Below are 23,578 nucleotides of genomic sequence, written 5' to 3'. Positions count from 1 at the left end.
TCGGAGGTTTTCTCAAAATGTCAGTGTTGGTTACACACAGTCAGGCGTTCACAAAACGCCAAAGTGATATCAAAACAGGAACAAAAGATTTTACAGCTTGATGAAAGTACAGTACCGTCCTTGGAATTTTTGCGCAAGTCGCAAATCTAATTAAAATGCATAAGAGAAAACGTCGCTAGGGGGCGCTATTAACTACTGCAAATGTTGAGAAATCGGAACCTTTCCACTGGTACAGCAGGTAATGTCCCGGTTATGCTGTCGCCCATATAATATCTAGTTTGAACCCTTGATCATAGTGCTTACCCTGTGTACTCCAGTAACAGTCCCTTGCTGTCAGCTGAATAAGTAGTAGTAGTAAGAATAATAATAATAATAATAAAGGATAAATGTTCTCCCTGTGTCTGTGTGGGTTTCCTCCGGGTGCTCTGGTTTCCCCCCACAGTCCACAAACGTGAGGATTAATGTCAATAAATGGACGAGTGACTGTGTGTGGCTGCCCTGCAATGGACTGGCATCCCATCCAGGGTGTACCTCTCAGCCTTGTGCCCAGTGCTATTGCTATAAATAAAATAATATATGATCCAACATATTCGTGGTACGAGTAACAAAAAACCTATAACTTAACATTAAATAAAAGTCAGACTGCTTGTATATGTAAGATAATACACTGAGTAGTGAGGTTGCTGTGATCCGATAACAGGAAATTTTCTATTAGATTAATACAGCAAGTTGAAAGACTACATAAAGCAATGGTAATAGTAATGCCACAACATAATAAAACCACGAAAGACGAGATAAAATGGCTTAAGTGTTTTTGCTTTATTGCATTAGTGTTGCATTCAGTTTCACCTCGTAAAATTACCCTTCTGTTGTATTGTTTGTGACCTTGACGTGTCCCGATCGCCTGTGTTTTTAAGATGCTTATTAATTCTTATTTCGAATGTGACGGGAAGAAAAGTGTGGCCTGAGCGGGCCGCACGTTATTAACTGTACAACTTGCCAAGACAACTAGGTCAAAGAAAAAAACGTGTTTGTTCGCAGGCAACTCCTTTTGACCTCTGGTCAGTCAAAGGCTGTCTCCTCTCTAGCGGGAAACTTCATGAGTCACATCTTTGGAACTCCAGAAGACGGCATGGTGAATTTACTTCGTTTGTCATATTTCCTGATTCTGTTGACACGGAACGATCTCGGTAAACACTCCTCGTCCGACACGATCCGTAGACGTGAATAATTTAGCAGCATTTCTCCTCCTCCCAGGTGCTGTCACACCTTTATCAGAAGGCATATATGTGTTATATAAAAAATCTAACCACAATGTGCTTCAAGTAAGTGCTTTTTCACTTCATTATAACTGCTGCAGACCTACATAATGACTTTGTTTTACTGATCTGACACGGGTGGTTCTGTTAATTTCTTTTTTTTTTTTTTACAGCCGATCTCCAGGTATCGTTAAATGAACATAGATTGTCGCATTTATTCTCTTTATTCATTCTTTCCAGTTCAGGCCAATACATGTGGAGGGAGGACACTAAACCCAGTTGTGTAAATAATCCATTTGTTGAAATAACTTGTTGCCGCTAGCAACAGAGAATAAGTGAGGTGCTCATTGGTACCTGACATAGCAGGTGCGGGGCAACACGTGCACAGCTCGCCTTGTCCACAGCACCTGAGACACCCAAGCAGCCACATGCCTCCTATCGGAATACAGGAGGCCCTGCGAGCTTTTGTCTCACCATTGTTTGTGAACCGCCGTCCCTCCGGCGCAATGAATTAATGATGTTCCCCTCCATAATCAGAGCTTGGACTCAGTTCATCTTAAGCAGGAGGAAAGCAGCTGCGCTGCTGGCACTGAAGATGAGCGCAGCCAAAGAGCACCACGAGCAAAAGATGCTGAGAACCGCCCTTCGCCGGTGGATGAACTGGGTGCAGGTGCGAAGGTACATGCTCCAAGGTAAGTTTTTACCTGCATTTGACGCCTCCCTGCTCCCTCTCCTCAGGAGAAAATGCCAGAAAGAGCATTCAGACAGCTGTTGAAATGTGAAGTGCACCTAAATGCTGCACGTTTCAAGGCATGCTGCTTAATAAGCATGGATCTTCTTTTTAAAGTTTTTTTTTTTTTATGCTTTTGCAGAAGCAATCAAGAAAATCAGAAGTGTCTACCACGGTATCCTCTGCAAAATGGTCTTTCATGCATGGCGGTATGTTGCACAAGACTCACGGGAGACAAAGGAGTACTTTGAGGTACTTAAATTCATTTCACACTCATGTGTTTCTGGAGGGGGGGGGGCTTGGCCTGTGCCTGCTCTCTGGTAGGTCTGGGGTTCGAGTCCCGCATGGGGTGCCTTGTGATGGACTGGGGTCCCGTCCTGAGTGTGTCCCCTCCCCTTCCAGCCTCATGCCCTGTGTTGCCGGGTTAGGCTCCAGCTCCCCGCGACCCCGTATGGGATAAGCAGTTCAGACAGTGTGTGTGTGTGTGTGTGTGTGTGTGTGTGTGTGTGTGTGTGTGTGTGTGTGTGTGTGGGGCTGTGAGATTCACCTCCTGTCTCTTCCTGTGGGTTCACCTGCTGACATGCCGACAGAGGCTGGAGAAGGGGCCGGTGGACATGAGGAGCAACGACTCCAGCACCCCGCATTGGCATGGGAAAGACGGCGTGTCCATGCTGCCGTGGAAAATTGCACTGAAGGTATAACTATGCTCGAGACGCACTGCTGCGTGGGTCATTTCCGTGATGATATGAGAATGGCATGAGGCAGGAGCGCACGATCACGTGGGCACATTGATCCCGTTGCGCAGGTCATGTTCAAGTCTTTGGGAACACCTCTGTGGAAAAAGGGAAGTGAACTGTGTGAGGATGCTAAGAATGGATCAGTATTATTTAGTTCTATCGTTAATATTTAGAGGAAGCGACACACGCTCCTCCATACGTGTGTCACGTTCTATGGCACTCTGTATCTAAGAAATGGTAGTATGATGATATATCAAATATATATGATCATAAGCTATGGATTTTGCTCAGTTTTTAACTTGGTCTTGTTTTTCAGTTTTTGCTGGCAATGATTTTTTTCCCTACAGAAATACTGATGTTTCAGAGCTTCAGTGTTAATGAGAATGTAAAAATATGTTTTTACCTATGTCACAGACTGCTGTACCATGCATACATAAATAATGCATTTTTAGATAACCAGTATTAAATTTTGTGGCAGGGTGGTGCAGCGGGTGTCACTGATACCTGACATGCCTGGGCTGTCTGGGCATAGGTTCGAATCTGGCTCAGTCTGTGTGGAGTTCACATGTTCTCCCCCTGTCTGCATGGGTTTCCTCCCACACTCCAAAGTCATGCAGTTCAGGTGAAATGGCGACGATAAATAGCCTTTATTGTGCGATTGGGTAAGTGAGCTTTGCATCCATTGATTCTAGGATAGGGTCCGCACTGCCACGACCCTGACCAGGGCAAGTGGTTATGTAAAGTCAGCAAGCGAGTGAGGTTAAATTTGGGGTTTACATCACTGATTGAAAACTGAACATTCTCTTTATCTGCTAAGTTAGAGATTTGCAAGACCGCCCTCACGGCAGTAGAGGAATGATGGCAAACATCAGAGGCAATTAGTCCTGTTGTTTTGGATCCCAGCTATTCAGACTGAGGGGCTCTAATGCTGGTAGGATGATGTAACAAAGACTTGTCATTTTACTCTTTGGCTGAGCTCAGTTTCCATGAAATACTGTTTTGAGAGATGGCTGGTATTTAGGGCAGGAACCCCGAGGGGAGCTGTGTTGTGAGGTCTTTCATGGTCTCAAGGGACTATATGTAAATTAATGTTTGCACGCTAAGGGGGGACTGCTTGTTGAGGAAACCTCGACGCCAGTGGTCTGCAGTTGGCCGTAACCACAACGGAGCTTAGACTCCCTTCTCTGCATGTGGGTTTTGTGCGGTTTGAGGTCAAGCTCAAGAGACGGCTGCTTGGATGGTTAAAGAAGGGCACATGGTGGGTGGTGCCCTAAAAGGAAGAGACCAGATGAATGGAATTTTTTTTTTAAAAATTTTTTGTGTTGGATGCATTAGAAAAAAATGTTACTAAAGCATTGAGGAACCACTACTAATTACTGTATACTAACTGGAGTTTAATGTATCTAAATATTCATCCCCGAATTACTTTGACATCATTGACTTGCGTAAGACTAGAGCAACTAGAAAATCTAGAAATATTTTTTTTTTTTTTTTTTTTTTTAAAGCTGTGTGCAAATGAGGTTTTTATTTTTTCATTTGACCACATTTATATTCGTACAGGTTTTGCTGTTCTATTGTCTGCAGTTTGTTCTAAAAGCTGCGGAGCAGAGTGGTGAGCTTGTTTCGTGTGTGTGTGTGTGTGTGTGTGTGTAGATCTTTCAGTGTTTGTCCTTCGGAGACCTGGTGAGGTGTATGCTAGTGTGTCCCACCTGGAGGGCAATCGCACACACTCCCTGCCTTTGGAGTCAGGTAAGGATCTGTTCCACCGGTGTGTTGTTTCCTTTCTTTAATTCCGTAATCTCAGTGCCATTCTTCCAGAAAAAAGCCTCCAGTTGTTTGAAGGACGGAGGGGGTGGAAATCTACTTTGCACTCTGCGCTCCGGAACGTTCCATAATGGTTTAATGATGTTTAGATCTGGCGACCGAGGCCACCGTGGAAGGCATTTGACTTCATGCTAGTGTTAATGAGCATCGTCACCCTGGAATATGGGAACGTTGTGAAGGAGCAGTGTTTGCATCATAGGGTCCACTTGGTCCTATAAAATAGTTTCAAAATCCTATCTGTGATCTAATGACCCCCGTACCATTAAGGATCCCCAACCACATGTAACAGTTAGCGATTGACATTTTGGGTTGGAGGCATCCCTTGGCTTTCTTGAAAACTAAACCTGCAAGAAAAAGGGGCAAAAAGTGACTCATCAGACCATATTACTTTTTCCCTCATTGCTCAGGGGTCCAGGTTTTGTGCTCCTTACACCAGATTATGTATTTTTGTGCATTGGCCTTGCGCACATGTGGTTTCTCAGTGTCAGCCTTGCCATAAATTCCAACTTTGTGAACCTCGCCGTGCACAGTTTTTGTTGAGACTGGATCACATTCTGGTCATTTTTGAGGCGAAACTTTGGTGGCATTGTCATCTATCCTGTCCAGTGTCCTCCTGTCCCTGGGTGTGAGCTTCAACTTGTCCATCACGGTTTCTCTTTGCTGCTGCACTTTGTCTATATTTGGCATATGTCTGTCAATTTTTGGGAATATTCCCTTTGACGCATGAAATAATTTCACAGTTTTTGTCACCACTGCATCTGAAATATGGGTACCAACTATTCTGCCTCTTTGGAACCTTATTAGTTGCCACACGTTGGCTTGAAAACGCACATATTAAGGTGGTAATTGTCAGACCTCTTTTAAAACTGTCTGCTAAATTGCAATCGAGCTAATTTGACTCACCTTTTCAAGATTCAAGAGTTCATTATCATATGTACAGAAAACAGTCCGTTTCAGCTGCGTTTGCGATTATGATTCGGTTACTTCACAGTTAATTCCTTTTCCATATCGTGTTTATTTTATTCACCCCTCTGTTGCCCCATTGTTGTATTTCCCTGTTCTTCCCTAGATCAACTTCTCATCTGAGAAGCACCACATTGCGGATGGCACGGTGGTTCAGATTCTGCAGAAGTACCGCCCGTTCGTGGTCCACTTGAACATGCGTGGCTGCAGCAGCCTCCGTTGGCCTAGCTTCCGCTGCGTTGGTGAGTTACGCGTGGGTGCCGCTCCGTGAAATATTCATAAAAGTGCCGAACCGCTCGTGTGATGTAAAGGCCGTGTGAAGATCACGTCAAAGGGTCCGAGTTTGTGGGAGCACCACTTAGGACATTTCTCCCCATGGATTGATGATGTTTTGCTCCTCTGTCTCCTCCGTCCAGTAGAGTGAAAGGCCTGGAAGCACCTTAGATTCAGTGTGTACTCACAAATTGTATGGTGTTCCACGCTCCTCCAGCTTGGACTGAGGTCAGGAGATATTTGGGGAGCTCAGCTAGACTATCATTATGGTTTCCTGTTGCTTTTAACACAGTCCTTACGCTGCATTATTTTATAAGTAGGTATTTGGGCAGCACGGCGGCCCAGCGAGTAGAGCTGCTATCTCACAGCGCCTGGGTGGTGTGAGAGGACATGGGTTCGATTCCCGCTCGGGTTGTGTGGAGTTTGCTTGTTCTCCCCGTGTCTGTGTGGGTTTCCCCCGGGTGCTCTGGTTTCCTCCCCTACTCCAAAGACAAGCTATTCAGTTTCACCCATAGTGTGTGTGTGTGTGTGTGTGTTCCACTGATGTATGGATGAGTGATCCATTGTAAGTAGTGTATCTAGGAGTGTAAATCACTGTGGTGGGCTGATAACACTACATAGAGTTCATTGGAAGTTGCTTTGGAGAAAAGTGTCTGCTAAATAAATGTAAATTTGCAGTTTCTTCATGTACTGATAGTCTCTATGTTGTTGTGACTCTTTTCTGCTGTGCTGTTCATTAATATTAGTTAAATAAATAAATAACTCCGGGCCATGCTGCCCTTGCATACCAGAAGAAGTTCCTCCAAGAAGTTCCTTTCTGGTGGAGCAAACCACCACAAACTCCTGGAACTCCTAAAGAGAGCAGTGGGTAACATATCGGCACAACACATAAGAGTTGTAATGTGAATTTTCGCTGGTTCAAATCCAAGCGCAGGCCCTTTGTTCACTTTTGCCTTCCCATCATTACTCATCCGTTTCCGAATAAGCGGCAAATTTTATTTTATCGACACAGAAACAACGAGTACAAATTATTTAGAATTTTACACAACTTTCTGTATAAAGGAAATGAAAATTCATCAATAAAAATAATTACTATGGTGCCACAGAAAACGACCGTCATCTGATACAGACTGAAGCGGAACGTCTCGCAATAAGAGACGCGTCTCGATTTAAGTCAGCCGTATGACTTCGTATTTCTTTGGCCCGCTCAATGGCCGTGGCAGCAGTATTTTCTCATCTTCCACTATCTTTACGTTGAGTTCCAGAGCGCCGGGGTCCTGGTCGCCGGGCTCTAGCGCGTTGGGATTCCGGGTGCCGGCATCCAAGGTCGCGTCCCGAGTCATCGGCCCGTCCTTGGGACACTCCCCATTGTAGGTCTTGACGTAGTTATGTACCGTCCAGCCCGCGAACTCGGCCGGCGAGCGGCACACCAGGCCGGAGTGCTCAGCGGCAGGGTGTAGCTTTAACCAGTACACCAGGTAATGAATGTTGTAGTCGCACGCCCAGGGGTTCCCCCCCAGGGCCAGTCTCCGTACAAAGTACAGGTCCTCAAGCACCCCGTACTGGAAGTGGCGCAGGCTGTTGTTGGAGAGATCCAGCTCCCGGAGATACAGGAGACCAGCGAAAGCATCTGTCGGAATGACACGGCGTTTCCGAATTCAGAGCGCAGCTGCGGCAGCAGAACGGCGGGCGCGCGAGCGAGCATCGGTGAGGACTCGGGAGGCGAACGATACGCGACGCGCCCCTGTCGGGAGTCGGCGGACGAACGGAGCGGCGAGAAACGCGGATGTTCCGCATCCGTGCCAAGTTTGAGGAATGAAACCGGTTTATTTTTTTTGTTCGTACTTGACCGTATCAGGAAAAAAAAAAAACGTGACTTTGGATTATTTAGATTTATTCATCGAGGTGACACTTTCCCCTCCAGCAGATATTAAGATATCTGCAATTATTTACCCCTTTTTTATACAGCTGGGGAATTTTTACTGGAGTAATTTAGAGTAAGTATCTTGCTCGAGAGTACTGCAGCTGGGATTCAAACCTGTGACCTTTCGGGTCCGAATCCAGCAGCTCTAACTATTACACTACCAGCTGTTTAGGGCAACAGCTCACATGCAGTCTATTGTATAAAGCCCGATTTCATACACAAGCTTTCCTACCACTTGTAAACTAATTATCCAGAATTAAACTGCAGACATAAAATGATGTATTCCTAAGAAAATAAAATGTACAAAAGCTGCTAAAGCATACTTTATTTTCTAATGAATTCTGACCGTTTGTACCCAGTTGGAGGTTAAAGTGGCACCGTTTCTTCGTTCAGCTCTGCAGCGTAATGCTGTCGATGAGGAAAGTAATTCCGCGCGGCGGAAAAGTTTTACGCTCCCGAGGTGGCCGGGATTCCAAGAATGTCGTGCCGTGTGAAAAGGCATGCGGTGTTAGGATTTACGGGTAACCCTTTTCCTGGGCCTCAGCGGAGGTGGCTTACACTCTTACAGAAGACATGAAGACCATTAGTCTGACCTTATTGTATGTTTTCTTCACCAAATACTGTCAAGATGAACCATGTCCCTTGACACACACACACACACACACACACACACACACACTGACTGAAACCGTTTGTCCCATACGGGGTTGCGGGGAGCCGGAGCCTAACCCGGCAACACAGGGCAAAAGGCCGGAGGGGGAGGGGACACGCCCAGGACGGGACGCCAGTCCATCGCAAGGCACCCCAAGTGGGACTTGAACCCAAGACCCACTGGAGAGCAGGACCGGTCCAACCCACTGCACCACCACCCCTCCTCGTGTCCCTTTCTATTAAAAAAAAAAATCACTACCTTTCAAAAGGCACTTCAAACAGATGCTGTTACAGATCACTTTATTTTTATGTGAGGTCGCAACACGACGAAATTAATTTTGAGAATCAAAAATTCTTATACCTGGCTGTAGCAGCACTCACCTATACCTGTACTCACCTGTACATGTACCCACCTGTATCAATGTGCTGAAGGCCATTGCTGCTGAGGTTCAGCAGTCTCATCTCCTTAGAGCCCAGAAAGGCCTTATTCTTGAGATGCCCGATGTTGTTTTTGGACAGGTCCACCTTGACTGCGTATGAGGGGATGTCTGCTGGCACACTTTTCAGGCCTGCGGAAGGGGAGGCGGTTCAGTTCTTCTCATGCACAGACAGGTCTGGTAGAATGATCTGGGGGGGCGTTCAGCTGAATGCTTGTGTAACCGTTCTCCCAGCTGCTGCTAGGGGCAATTCTGAGGGTGTGTGTCTGTGATTTGGGTTAGAGCAGGATACTTGCATGGAATTCCCACATGTTCAAAATGCATGTAAAATAGAAGCTTTAGCTGCATTAATTTTACATTTATCTGATGCTTTTCCCCAAAGCAAACTACAATTGTTTACCCATTTATACAGCTGGGTAATTGTTACTGGAGCAATTTTTTTAGGGTACGACAGCTGGAGGTGAAAACCTGTGACCTTCAGGTCCAAAGGCAGCAGCTCTACCCACTCTGCTGCTAGCTGGCCCTATCATATTTTAAAAATATTTCCAAGACATTTATCACACAGAAACAGCTGTGATGATACCTGGAGAATTTTGTACCGTACACCGCTGGTACAGTGTGATAATAAGTTTGCATAAGCAATAAGTGAATCTAATTTCTGAAAATGCATTGAAAGGGGAATCCTGTCCGCGTACTTAGTAATAATACACAAAATATACTCTCGTAAATTACTCTCCTTCGTTTTGCTACGTGATTTTTATTGTCTTATTTATTAGAGCGTGGAATTTATTGCTTTGGATCAATATACTGAAATGGGATATCCTTCGCTTGCGTAGCTCTGCGTTGCCCGCGTGTGTTCAGAATTGCACGAGACAACATAAAACGCTCCTTTTTGACGAACGGCCTTGAAATATGTTTGCTTTTGTGTGACTGAGAGGAAACGGTTTGTTGATGATGGAAGAGAGTCTTTGTGCCTCTCTTACAGTTCTGTTACATCAGTCGCACAGACATGGAAATGCACTCATTATAGCTCTCCAGCGTAAATGTGATTTGAACCTTGAGGAGAAGACATGAATAGCGGATATACATCGATTCACTCGTGTCTTAACATAGGTTAAAGTTAGAAATGTCTGAAAAAATCTCAAACCCAACGTCATTTGTTTTATTATCGGGGTCGTTTGTCGACATCCGTCCCCGCAGCTCAGTTTTTCGCGGGATTTTTTTATTTTTTTTTCCCCCCCTCCCCGTTTAGAGGTGCAAGGACATGAGCAAAGCTTACGCTGAACTTTGGGCCAGACCAGAAAGTGCGTGTTCTAAATATTAGGTTTCGTTGTATGGAACGCTGACGGACGGTTCCGGTTCCACGTGTGTTCAAGTGCCCGTTGCTCAGTGCAGAACCCTGGGCGGATCGCGCTCCCACAGTGGTGCCTGCAGTGAAAGCCCTGCATGCAGCGAAGTTCGTAACCTTCTCAAAGTATGATGCTCGACTAGACTAAAACCGTCCGAATATCGACGCGGCTTGTCCTCCTTTGCGACGATCATCATCCCCGAATGCAGATCTTACACATTCCTCACCAATCCCTCCCGATTGCAGTATTGGCTTCCCTGAGCCCGTTTGTACGTTTGCGTTTAAATCTTGTAGTTTTTGCGAGAGAAGCGGTTGTAAAGTCACTCCGGCTGTGCAATGTTAGGGATTTCACGGAGCCGTGGAAAAACAGAACGGCAAATGTTCTTGGTATGTGATTTACTCAAGGCCGCAGGCCATAATTAGCAGACTCCTGCTGGACGGGGGCTGTAAATGGGAACATGAGACCGCTTCGTCTGAAGTGCTCATAGGACCCGTGGTAAGAGGAGGAAAATCCTCTTTGTGGCTTTTTGTCTTGCTGTGTCACGCACAAAAGTGCACAAGCACATGTGAACACACACACACGCGCACACACACAGAGTGTGGCCCAGCAGTCGAGCTACCGATCCTAGTTGTCCTTCGACGCAAAACGAGCCAAACGGTGCACGTATCCAAGAAACATGGAAAGCTCCCGATGTAAGCTGGCCCTTCGCATGCCTTCATGGCAGGAGCGCAGCCCGTCCTTTCTCAGCCAGGCCAGTGTCAGATCTTTTCATTGTGGAACATGTCAGCATGTTCTTATTAAGTCAATATGGGACAGCTGGTGCCATAGTGGTTGGAGCTGCTGTCTTTGGGGGCCAAACGTTGCAGGTTTAACTCCCACCTCCAGCTGTAGTACCCTTGGGGAACGTACTTGCCCTAAATTCCTTAAGTAAAATTACCCAGCTGTATAAATGGGAGGGGGGTTTATGGTGGCGCGGTGGGTTGGAACAGGTCCTGCTCTCCGGAGGGTCTGCGGTTCGAGTCCCGCTTGGGGTGCCTTGCGATGGACTGGCGTCCCGTCCTGGGTGTGTCTCCGGCCCCTCGCCCTGTGTTGCCGGGTTAGGCTCCGGCTCCCCGCGACCCCGTATGGGACAAGCGGTTTCAGATGGTGGTGCGTGTGTATAAATGGGCAAGTAACTAAGAACCTTAACAGTGTGAGTTGCTCTGGAGAAGAGCATCAGCTGAGTATATATTAATAGAATTTTTCAGTACATCATAAATCACTATTCTACCACTGTCACCATTAATTTTTTTCAGTGGTTAAAAAAAAAAATATATATCTTGAAGCTTCCTTGGAGTTCGGTCGATCTGTAAGCAGCAAAGGGAGCACAACGCTGGGCCGTACCGTGTTTTCTGAGCCTGGTGTGCCGCTGTGGTGTCGTGCCTTGTAATAACATAGTTTTTATGTATTTATTTGGTAAAGCAAATATTTTTTTTCTAATGATCTCAACGTTGTACCCAGTCCTCATTTCGCCAGGCCACGTGCTTGCGAAGCACTTCTTAAGGACTGCGCCGTGTGAGCCCTGGCAGATCATGGCCCGTGTGCATCATGCAGAGCAACCTGGCAGACGCACGCACCTAAGTGAGCTCTGCCGAAGAAACCGGAAGTAAGGCGCAGGTGAAACGCGCAGCGTGAAGGAAGCTTCTGTAAAATTCCCCGTCTTTACTGCCAATAACCACTGTTTTACTGCTTTCTTTTCTTTCTTTCCACTGGTTAGTGCCAAAACGCATAAAAATCTATTCTGTCATTTTGGACCGCAGCACCTTCAGGTGATATTAGTGGAAGAACATAATGAAATTTTACTTTCTTTAGCCTAACATTTGAGCTTAAATATATCCCGGCTCCTAGGTTTGAGTTAATTTCGGTCGGATGTCTCCAAATACATGCTTACCCAGCTTCATTCCGCAGAACCGATTTTCCCCAGCTCAGCTATTATTCCTATAAAGCTGTTCCACTTTCCTGAAACAAGCATATTTTATTTAGATTTTGGTGTTGTGGAAAAGATTGTATCGGTCTGATGTGAAACAGACTTGTAGGAATTAAAAACAGATTGCCAGAAATTGCTTATTTTCATCTACAGAATTTAATGTGCTGGTAGCTTCCTTCTGAACCCTGGAGATCAGGAGAGACAAGCAGACACCTCTTTGGGGGGGGGGGTTTCTGTCCCGGGGGGGTGTCGTACACGTTAGAGGTGCTGTGCTGTTGGGGATTGGCAAGAGACATTCAAAGAAGAGTTTTTTCCGGCTCATTCAAAGCTCTTTCCACTTTCCGAATGCAAGTATGGTCTACATGGCAGACCTCGGGTCGACTGCAAGACAATAATTTGGACATCTGTACTCGCCACACTGTTTCGGCCGAATTGGCAGATCCGCACCGACCCTGGTTTCCCAAAGGTCAGGAAAGACCTCTTCCGTACGCCAGGTCGTCACGTACGAGCATTGGAGTTATGAATTTGTGAAGATGATGGTTGTTCTTCCTCCGCTTATCTTTTTCGTTTTTGTTTTCCGGGTCTTCGGCGAAACGCCCAAACAGAGCAGTTTCAGAGCAGGTTAGTCCAACTGACTTTTCCCATGAGATGCCACAACCCCCCCAGCGGAAGAGAATGAGTTCTACAGCGTTTGCGCTACAAGTCTGTGTTCCTGGACGTTGGTGATCAATAACAAGATGACGAATGCTGAGCGCGTTTATGGACAGTAGTCAGCACTGCCTAGGAGTCTGTGGAGGTGATGTAGTTTTATTTTCACTCGTTCAAAATTAGTTTTAATTTTAATATAACTCAAAGTTAATTAAAAATTTTAGAGGTCTTACAGTGTATTTTTTTTTTAATTATTATTTGTTGCAGCCAGATCCGACGCTTTTACCGAAACAATCCAGCAAATAAATTTGGGCGCGTGTCTATTATTACGTTATTGATCGCACGGTTAATAAAGCAAGCGGAACGTGATCAGATGATGAACGTTACACATACTTGTGATGAGTTAGTCCGCATCCTCATCGTGAGATCTGGTGTGTCCCCAGTTGCAAATGAGACACATATTCAGTATTCAACACTTTGCTTTTGAAATGTGTTCGCCCTGCACTTTACACTCCAAGTTACTCACTCACACACACTTGCTGAGGCCGTTTGTCCCAATCGGGGTCACGGCGAGCCGGAGCCTAACCCGGCAACACGGGGCGAAAGGCCGGAGGGGGAGGGGACGCACCCAGGACGGGACGCATCCAGGACGGGACGCCAGTCCGTCGCAAGGCACCTCAAGCGGGACTAGAACCGAAGACCCAGCCGAGAGCAGAACCCGGCCAAGCCTGCTGCGCCACCGCACCCCCTCCAAGTTACTCTCCTTTCTCTAGTCCACTTTGTCATTCTTCTGTTGCACCTGATACACAGGAGGAACACAGCAGTGTCTTCTACTCTACATGTAAAGCAGAGTAACACACTGAATAGCAGGTTATGGACATGGCATTTTTTTATTTTCGGTATTATTTGGACAGTCATCCTCTGCTTTAAGGGGTTAATTCCCATAAATCGAAGATGTAATTGTCACACCCACGACTCAATCAACAGCACCTGACTCCAGTTCAGCACCTACCCTTTAAAAGACACTCCAACTCCCAGACCTTTGCGGAATCTCGTCAGGGACAACCGTCCTTTCCCGTGACACTTTATTCACAAGCATCGCTAGCTGTTTGTTCACATCCTCTGGTAGCTGACTCTTCGCTTCGTTTCCCTATCACGTCCACGGATCCTCGTTCCTGTCCTGTTCGCCGTTCGACCAACCCTTCGCTAAATCCCTGACCTCGTCCATGGATCTTCACTCTGACCTTGACCAACGATGGACCGACCCTTCGCCTGTCCCTGACACCGAGAACTCGTCTCCGGACGAACGACGCTGCACTTGAGTCCAGCCGTCCCAGGCCCCTATGTTTCGCGTGACAGTAATTACCATTAGGGTATATGGTTTAAAAAAAAAAAAAAAAAAGTATGCATTCCTGAGCCCTTCCTGACTTGTGAGTATCCCTTCATGAATTACTCTATTATACTGTATGACTGTCTACTGGCGCTCATTCAACCCTTTCATAGTTGTTACCTTATTGTACACTAAACAAATCCTCCAAGACCAAAGACACATAAGTATGATGGTCATTGTTCATGTACTAATTCAGACAAATCGGTGAAAATGCAAATGAAACTGATCTCACCGGACAAGTTGGCATCATTTGGATAGTCCAAAAGGGGCCCTTGAGAACCAGTTAGGCCGTGATTGCCGAGATCATAACAAATGAAATTAACAAACGAGGCGTAATCAAGTTTGAGAGCTAAACGCAGCATGAGCCAAACTATTACTGCAAAGAATTCTGCATGGTGGCTCTGCGCTCGTGGCGTACAGCCGTAGGAAGGTAAGGGAGGTCCAGATTCGGGGCTCGTAAATGCAAAGAAATGCCTTTTTAGCCAAAGCTGGGGCATTACATGAAACTGCTCATGACGTCGAGTTCTCGTGACCAGGATTGACATCCATCCATCCATCCATCCATCCATCCATTTTCTATCCTGCTTGTCCTAGTAGGGTCGCGGTGGCAGTAGGGAGAGCAGTGAGGTCCGGACATCCCCGTCCCTCGCAGCTTCCTCTAGCTCAACCCGGAGGATCCCCAGCCGTCCCCAGGCCAACTGGGAGATATAATCCCTCCAGCGGGTCCCGGGCCGACCTCGGGGTCCCAGTTGGCCGTGCCTGGCGTACCCCCAAAAGGGAGGCGCCCGGGGGGCATCCGTACCAGGTGCCCGAACCACCTCAACTGGCTCCTTTCAATGCGGAGGAGCAGGGGCTCTACTCTTAGTTCCTCCCGGATGTCCGAACTCCTCACCCTGTCACGGAGAGTGAGTTCCAACACCCTGCGGAGAAAACTCATTTCGGCCCCTTGTATCCGTGATTTCATTCTTTCGTTTTGGTCGTTACCCAGAGTTCATGACCATAGGTGAGGGTGGGGGCGTAGACCGACCGGTAAATAGAGAGCTTTGCCTTATGGCTCAGCTCCCCCTTCACCTCTGCAGTCCGGTACAGCGACCGCATTACTGCTGCTCCCAGTGTGCGGCCGATCTCACGCTCCCTTCTTCCCTCACTCGTGAACAAGACCCCAAGATACTTAAACTCCTCCACCTGGGGCAAATTGTCTCCTCTAACCTGGGATTGACATATCTCAGTGAATGACTGTAGATTTAATGGTAATATTAATAAAAGATTATGAAATAAAAGTCCTGTGATAGAGTCCTGTCCATGGTTTCCCCTGCCTCACACCATATGTTTCCAGGATTGTCTCTGGAACACCGAGACTCTGCACCGGAAGCAGGAATTACTGAAAACGGAATAAACGAACAAATGTCTTTCTGCAAAGTTTTAGTCATTATAGGTTTATCTGAGGTTTTTTTTTTTTTTTTTATTTTTTTTTTTTAAAATAACAGAATCTGTATTAGGGCTGTAAAGCTTTCATCGATTTTTACGTTCGGTAGCTGTTGAATTTACGAACAAATGGAGTTACGATCTGACATTCGGTCACGGCTATGTGTGTAAGTTGAGGAACCAGTGCAGCTTTTATCTTTATCAAACGCACCTCCTCGTTTCCCTGCGACAGTGGATTTACCAAGAACGTTAAACTATTCCCGCATTTAAGCTCACACGCCGCATTCCGCCGTTGGCCATAACGCGGCTGAAATCCCTCCCGGTACCCGTGAGCCCCTACCTCGGTTCTGGCAGTCTAGGAAGGGCGTGGGGATCGCGTAGGTGTGGCAGATGCTGGTGACATCGAGATGGCTCTTGATGGGCGTGCGGTCCAGCGAGTGCTCCCTGGGCTCCTGCAGGACGTTCCCCTCCAGCTCGGGACACAGCAGCTCTGGCCTGACCTTCTTCAGCCTCCGGCCCCGGAGCGCGGGAGGCTCGGCGCACTTGGCGTAGTTGCCCAGGTTGCGCTTGCTCGGCACCTGCAAGGTCCGGACCAGGCTGTCTAGCTGGCATTGGCAGTCCCAAGGGTTGTCGTAGAGACGCAGGTAGGCGAGTCTGGGCATCGGGAGCAGCGCCTCCTCGCTGAGGAGGCGCAGATGGTTATGCTGCAGGAGCAGAGTAGTGAGCTGGTTGAGGCCGGCAAAGGCCCTCGCTTCGATCCCAGCCAGCTGGTTCTGCTGCACGTCCAGGCTCTTCAGTCCCTTGAAGTGTACGAAAGCGTTGTCCGGTAGCGTCTGGATCTTGTTGCGAGCTAGAATCAGGTGGTCCACTTGACCGCGCCAACCTGTGGGCACCGCGGTCAAATGACGGTCCTGGCAATCCAGGTACGTCTGCCCAGCCTCCGTATACTCTTTGCATTCGGTGGCGGAGCGCTTTCCCGTGCCTTTCCGGGTGCCGCCGCGAGCCTTGCCGCGCCTCTCGCCGCGGCGTGCCCGCCCGAGCGCGACAGACCCCCAGAGCAGGAGCATCAGGAGAGCTGCGGTCGCCCTCATCCTCTGGCCGGCAGAGGCGGGGGCGAGACTCGCCGCGAGGCAGGAAGCGCGGGTCTGGGGTGGCGCTCCTGATGACGAGCTACAGCTGCAGCCGCTGCGAAGAGAGGGAGAGCGTCGTGCTAAATGCCATCTCAACACGGGTCAAATGTAAACATGGTATAACAAGAGCTCGTGAACCTCATTGTTCCCGCGTTCCAAAGTCAGTCTAATCCTTCTTGCCCCGTGTACAAATTGGGTCATCGATTAAGTCGTCCATCCGATGCGTCCAATCATCGATCAAAGGACTTACGAGGGGTCGTGTGCGTATTTCGGAAAGCAGGAGCTTCGGTTATTTCGGCACTCGGTGGTGTGGGGGATGGAGGTAGCTTTTAGGTCCGTTTGCGTGAACTTGCTGATCTTTCCTTCTTGTTCTCCTGAGCGTGACCCCCAGCAGCCTTGAATCATTCTGCACCAAGCGCATCATAAATAGCATCACAAGTTACTCGTTTACAGATGTTTCCTTCTGGAACCTTCTTGTATGACTCGCAAGAGTCTGGCTAACCATTCAGGGTCGACCTCATTGGATTAGCTTTCCAGTTAATTTAATAATTAGTAATAATTAAATTGGGGGGGCGCGGTGGCGCAGTGGGTTGGACCGGGTCCTGCTCTCCGGTGGGTCTGCGGTTCGAGTCCCGCTTGGGGTGCCTTGCGACGGACTGGCGTCCCCCGTCCTGGGTGTGTCCCCTTCCCCTCTAGCCTTATGCCCTGAGTTGCCGGGTTAGGATCCGGCTCCCCGCGACCCCGTATGGGACAAGCAGTTCAGAAAGTGTGTGTGTGTGTGTGTGTGTGTGTGTGTGTGTGTGTGATAATTAAATTAATAATGATGGCCACATTAATGATCGCACCATACGTCAGAGAGCTGAAGATTTACTTGTGCGGTGTGCTGGATTTCCTAGCTTTCCCTCTTTACTGTGAAAACCACGTATCTTTACCTTTACCATTTGAGTTGACGCTAAATCCTTACTGTGTAAAGCCACTGAGACTGATTTACCCATTTATACCCCACCTGGGTCATTTTTACTGGAATAATTCAGAGTAAGTATCCTGAGTACTACAGCAGGAGTGAGGATTCAAGGCTCAGCTGCCTGTGTGCTCACTTACGCTGTAGCAACGGCAGCTGGCTGGACCGGGTTTTTACATTATTACTTTCTTTTTATTTATTTGCTTGGCAGCTGCTCTTTTCCAAAGGGACGTCGACTGAGTGCAGCTTCAGATTTTCACCGGCTTACACAGCTGGGTTTTTTTCTTGTTAAATTCGGGTTAAGTGCCTCACTCCAGGACACCGCAGCACTTCCACACCTGGGGGTTTGAACCCACACCCTTCTGGTCGTTAATCGGTGCGCCGTCTCCTTTCGCGATGTCCGACTGCATTGCGTCGACCCCCAGGCCTGCAGAGGGGCTCGGGGTGGGATTTGGGACCAGGAGCTTCCTGTCTGCAGGCACAGCTCAGTGACCATCTGCGTTGCCAAAGGCAGGCGTGTAAAGCGTTCCTCTCGTCCCCCAGGCGAATGCAGGAACCTTCAGGAGCTCAACCTGTCCGAGTGCAGCGGCGCTGACGTGAGTGACAGCAGGAGAAAGTGGCCGCCGAAGCTTCGCGCATTTCATTTCTCTTTACGTGTCCGTTTGAAAGCGTCTTGGAATGGGTGAGACTGAGTGTGTGTGTGTGTGTGTGTGTGTGTGTTTTCTCTCATCCCCACAGGATGAATCTGTGAGAGTGATCCTGGAAGGCTGCCCTGCCCTGCTCTACCTCAATTTGTCCCACACACCCATCACTGACAGCACTTTAAGGAGCCTTTCCAGGTAATCCAGTTAAAGTCCCCCAAGGAATGACTGTAATTCCTGTCCATCCTTTCTACAAAACATCCATACACTGCATTTATTGATTTTGTCGCTTGCAGCTTTAAGCGGCGTACAATGTTTTACCCGTTTACATAGCTGGGCCATCAGTACTGGAGCAATTCAGGGTAACATCTTGCTCAAGGGTACAGCAGGAGGTGGGTTCAATCCCGGGTCCTCCGAGTGCACGATGGCAGGTCTGACGGCTGCGCCGCCCGCCGTCCCTTTCTTTCATGTCTGATGAGCGTAAAACCCTTTTTGTGTCTTACGTGCCGGATTGCTCGTGCTGTGGTTAATTGAACAGTGAGTAAAGCATTACCTCACTAGTCTCATTTTACCCTGTTTAATAAAGGGGATTTTCCAATGCAAGCTTGCAGGTGAAAGAGCTGGCAGTAGAACAGAGAAAGAGGACGTTTGGATCGCAAGGGCGCCGACCAGCAGCTGCGGCCAGACGTTTTACCGTATCGTGTTTAAAGCATCAGCCTTGAGCACGAACAGTAGGGCTTGGAGGGATGTGGGTAGAAGTGACTGAGGAGTTTTCTTTTCACCGAGCTTCGGCGTCTCGGCGGAGGAATAAAATCGCTCCGGTGAAAGCCGTTACAAAAGTCAAGTGGTTATAGGAGAGACGGGAGGTTTTTTTTTCTTTTTTTAAAAAAAAAATCCAAAACCCAGCCACCAAAATTCCTGATATTATGATCCCAAGTCTTCAAAGTGTTAACAGCACCCCACAGTCCTTTTCATGGCTGGAAACACACACCCCCCCCATCACCACCACCGCACTCAAATTCTGCAACCCTCAAGACCTCGCATTGCCGTCTGCACCTAATTAGAACCATTTGAGCTTCGCAAGCGGAAAGGAAGACGGGTCACAAAGACGGAGCATTTCCATTCATCACCCAGAATGACGCCGTAGCCCTACGCTGACACGTAACGCTGCGAATGGTGTTGAAACCGACCCAAGACATGGGGGGGGAAAGGGAAATAAAATGATCTTATAAGTTGCTCTACGCGGCGCGCGTTCCGGCAATACGTGTCGCGCTGCTGCGAGCCTCCAGGATCGGTAAAGGTGCCTTCGATGTATTAGTTGCCACGGAGGCTCGTGCGCGGCAGACCCCGAAACCTCCACCGTGCCGACGAGCCCTCCGAGTCCGTCACAGGTGGCACGCGCTGTACATCCATCCCCCGTCCACCCTTCCCGTGCCGTGCTCCCCGTCTAGGTGCTGCGTGAACCTGCAGTGCCTGAGCCTGGCGTGCTGTCGGCGCTTCACGGACAGAGGGTTACGGTACCTGGCCGCGGGTAAAGGCTGCCGCAAGCTGCTCCACCTGGACCTGTCGGGCTGCGCTCAGGTGGGTCCTCGCGAGCCGCGCCGCGCCACGTGCCCCCTGCGGACCCCTCAGGACGGACCACCGGCCACACTGGCTGCCTGGGGCACTGCGGAGCCGACGGGCTGCACCGGTTTTAAATTACACGCTGACTCTTCCCCTCGGTGTTCTCGCTCTCTGCCTCTCTCTCCCTCTTTCTCCTCCCTCTCGCTCGCTCTCGCTCTCTCTCCTCTCTCCCACGCTCTCTCTTTCTCCCCGTCTCTGGTGGAAGCCCCCCTCCCGTGCTCGGCCCGCTCCGGCTGCAGATGGCCTCCCGGTTCCCGGGCCGCCTTCAGCAGGAAGCGGAGCCGTGCAAGCGGCTCTCCGCGGGGCCGCCGGAGGCCACGTTTCCAAAGCAGCGCGTGGGCCTCTCGCGGCACTTCTGTGGAGCACCACGCCGGGATTCTTTTGCACGACTGTTAAACATCGTGCAAATATTTAATAGAGCAGCTTGGAAACGGTACGATAAATTGCATTTCGACTCTCACAGGTGTGTTCGGGGCGGGCGTCCGAATGGACGTCATCGTTTTCGTTCTGAAGGCCGTCGGAGGAGTTTTAAAGCATGGAATCCGGCGTCTACGTTGAGATGTCGAAACAACTGTTTTACAAAGCCGTGATTTTTTTTTTTTTCCGTTGTTTCATCACCAGCTTTCGTGCATTTTTTTGTGCCGCTGTGCAGAAACTCATTTACTCTGAGCACCGGGAGAACGTCCGCGTTCCTATTAAATGGCGCTCTTGTTCTTTTAATCTTTGCTGCTCTTAAACATCCTGCCGAACATTTCGAGAAGCCACCTGTGCAGTTCAGAGTTGGGGCGGTCCGACGCCGATCGACGGCCAACGCGCAGAACGCAAGGCAGGGTGCGCCGGCATTCGCTCCCACATTCACACGCCGCGTGTAATTTAGAGTCAGTACAGTTGACCCTTGAACAGCATGGGGTTTAGGGGCGCTGACCCCCCGCGGAGTCAAAATCCCCAGAAACTTCACTACTAATAGCCTACTGTTCACCAGGTACCTTACCGATAACATAGTGGATTAACACATTTTGTATATGTATTATATACTGGGTGGGGGGGCAATGGCACAGCGGCGCAGCAGCGTAGCAGGTTTGGCCTGTGACTGCTCGCCGGTAGGTCTGGGGTTCGAGTCCCGCTCGGGGTGCCTTGCAATGGACTGGCGTCCCGTCCTGGGCGTGTCCCCTCCTCCTCCAGCCTTACGTCCTGCGTTTTCCCGGGTTAAGCTCCGGCTTGCTGTGACCCCGCTTGGGGCAAGTGGTTTCAGGCAATGATTATATACTGTATTCTTACAACAGTGTTACAGTCAAATTCGCGATACCGTATTGGGGAAAAAAAATCTGCGTATAAGTGGACCCGCGCGGTTCAAACCCGTGTTGTTCAAGGGTCAACTGTAGTTCATCGAAAAACATGTTTTTGGACCACCGGAGGCAAAAAAGAGCACCTGGAGGAGACCCGCACAATCACGAGAACGTGAAAACTCCAGAGGAGACCGAGCCAGACTCGAACCCGGGTCCAAACGCAAGAGGCACCAGCGCTACCCAACGCGCAGCCCCTGCTTTTCAGGACGCTCTAAGCACAGCGATAATTAACAGCGCTAATTACCCTTCGCATGACTGATGATGCCGTCATGAGTACGTGAAGCCGATAAATGCAAAGCAAACAAAAGTTTCATAGCGTAACTAAATGGAAAGTACTGAAATTTGGCTTAAAGTCTCCCTTCGACCCGGAGCGATGGCTTCGCAAGTTTGTGCAGCTCGCTTCCCAGCAGGCTCCCTCGCAGCCCTGATACGATGGACGACGCGCAAACGCAGGTGCCTCCGTCCTCCCTCAGACGCATTCCTTCGCCGCTGCTGAATCTCCTCTCCGTCCAGATCTCAACTCGTCCGCGTGCGTCTGCCGCATCCCACGGGTGGACCTACTTTTTTCTGTGGCCCGATAGCTGTGAAGGACGGATCCAAGCCGCAGCACAAAGGGTCGCGTTTGGCAGCAATGAGTAGATTGCGTAACCGAACCCAAGTTCTCACGCCATCCGTAGTCTTTTCTTCGTGCGGAGACGCTGTCCGATGCTCGTTCTTAGATCTGTGTTTCATCCTCGAAAGTAACGGTTACGTTCACCTGACACTTCTCAAGCTACGTACCACTATTTACCCTTTTATACAGCTGGGTAATTTTAGTGTAACAATTTAAGGTAAGTACCTTGCTCCAGAGTACTACAGCTGGAGGTGGGGATTGAACCCGCAACCTTCGGGTCCACGTGCAGCAGCTTTAACTGCTTCGCCACCAGCTGTCTTACGTACGTTATGACGCGCATAACATATTTGTTGCTCTTTGGGCTCGATGTGCCGTTTCTTTCTGCAGATGCTGAACTTTCTCAAGGCTCAACAGCTGCTGCAGTCATTTGATAGAATCGCATGCTCCGTTTTCCAATTTCACGTGTCGTTTCTACGCAACTTGTTCCTTCTCAGGTGTCCTGAAACATGTTCTAACAGATAGGCCTTTTCTTTTTTTTCTTTTTGGCATGGCAAGAGAATCTCCATAAAATCGAACTAAAGCGACGACTAATGTTGGTGCTGGGAGCCAAATCCTACTTGTCTCCACGATGAAATGACCCTGCTTTCATTAAGGTCCTTGTCTTTGCTAATCAACAGCTCTTACGGGACCGCACCGCTGTCGGTTCGCAGCTGTCGTCGTCAGCTACACCGCTTCACCCCGGTGGCCTCTGCGCCGCTCTGGTTTCTCTGTGCTCGGTCTGCCTTTCTTTCCCACAGTCCCCGCGTTCATCCCGGCGAGCGCCGCGCGCTCCTGCCGCTTCTGCGTTGGCAACGGCAAACGACGCGCTCCCCCTTTCCCCTCGTCCTCAGATCACGGCGGAGGGCTTCGACCACGTCGCCGCGGGATGCGACCTTCTCCGACGCGTGGAGCTCAACGACGTGCCCACGCTCTCCGATCAGTGTGTGACGGTATGTTGCGTGACGCGTCACTAATTCCCTTCGCACGTACGTCCATCCAAAGCTACGGTTTTTCACCTGACTTGCTTAAACAGCAGGATATTTAAAAAAAAAAAATTAAAAAAAAAATCATTTTGCTCACTCTAAGGTACAAGAGAACGTTCCCTTAGATATGAACGTTGAGTCCAGAATCCCACAGCAGTATGAGTGTCTGTCCACTTTAAAAACGGTGCAAAGCTCCTGCTCTACTTGTCTGCAGTTCAGACTCGAGCCTCCGAAATGAAAAACATCGCACTTTAAATAATTCCAGACGTGCGTGAACCGCTTGCGTTTCAAAAGGCAGCGCTCGGCGCACCAAAGGTACGTTTCGAAATCTGCCGAAACATGTTTTTTGCATTGTCTTTCTTGATTTTCCCACGCCTTTACCTGGCTCCTTCAGATAAGGAATTGATGTCACACAGCTTGTAGTAATTTAAGTTCATGAGCAAGTAATGCATGTAAGCGTAATACATGGTTTATGAGAAATAGGTATCATCTGGTATTAAATCAATATGATGATATTCCCATGTTTAATACCAGGGACCCATTCGTGCACAATGTTCTTCTGTGACCTTATTATGGTAACCATTTATATATTGTCTGCAGTAACTGGGAGTTTCTTCTCGAAGAATTCTGCTAAATACAGGCTGATTTCACAGATGAGTCTTTTTT

At 48.7% G+C, this 23,578-nt stretch overlaps 2 protein-coding genes across 3 annotated transcripts in view; one reads left to right on the top strand and one right to left on the bottom strand.

The window, feature by feature from the left end:
- Positions 1-23,578, top strand: part of fbxl13 (F-box and leucine-rich repeat protein 13) — a 31,572-nt gene that overhangs the window by 96 nt on the left and 7,898 nt on the right. The window contains exons 2-12 of the mRNA XM_029247293.1: positions 1,042-1,135; positions 1,258-1,325; positions 1,797-1,951; positions 2,132-2,241; positions 2,580-2,684; positions 4,380-4,475; positions 5,620-5,755; positions 18,211-18,263; positions 18,406-18,506; positions 19,760-19,889; positions 22,781-22,879. Coding sequence (XP_029103126.1) covers positions 1,042-1,135; positions 1,258-1,325; positions 1,797-1,951; positions 2,132-2,241; positions 2,580-2,684; positions 4,380-4,475; positions 5,620-5,755; positions 18,211-18,263; positions 18,406-18,506; positions 19,760-19,889; positions 22,781-22,879 — 1,147 coding nt within the window. The remainder of the gene's footprint in view (positions 1-1,041; positions 1,136-1,257; positions 1,326-1,796; positions 1,952-2,131; positions 2,242-2,579; positions 2,685-4,379; positions 4,476-5,619; positions 5,756-18,210; positions 18,264-18,405; positions 18,507-19,759; positions 19,890-22,780; positions 22,880-23,578) is intronic.
- Positions 6,778-19,878, bottom strand: lrrc17 (leucine rich repeat containing 17). 2 transcript variants are annotated; one of them, XM_029247292.1, is made up of 4 exons: positions 19,830-19,878; positions 15,917-16,761; positions 8,775-8,930; positions 6,778-7,416 (listed from the first exon to the last, which is right to left on the bottom strand). In XM_029247292.1, exons 2-4 carry the CDS (start codon positions 16,665-16,667, stop codon positions 6,956-6,958), a joined length of 1,368 nt encoding a protein of 455 aa, XP_029103125.1. In that variant the 5' UTR covers positions 16,668-16,761; positions 19,830-19,878; the 3' UTR covers positions 6,778-6,955. The 2 variants fall into 2 exon arrangements, with proteins under 2 accessions (XP_029103125.1, XP_029103124.1); XM_029247291.1 differs by lacking the exon at positions 19,830-19,878 and adding an exon at positions 16,845-17,230.

The sequence above is a fragment of the Scleropages formosus genome, chromosome 21, assembly GCF_900964775.1.
Source record: "Scleropages formosus chromosome 21, fSclFor1.1, whole genome shotgun sequence".
Taxonomy (NCBI): Eukaryota; Metazoa; Chordata; class Actinopteri; order Osteoglossiformes; family Osteoglossidae; genus Scleropages; species Scleropages formosus.
The sequence above is the reverse complement of the archived record's forward strand: the minus strand, read 5'-3'. Positions and strand labels throughout refer to the sequence as shown.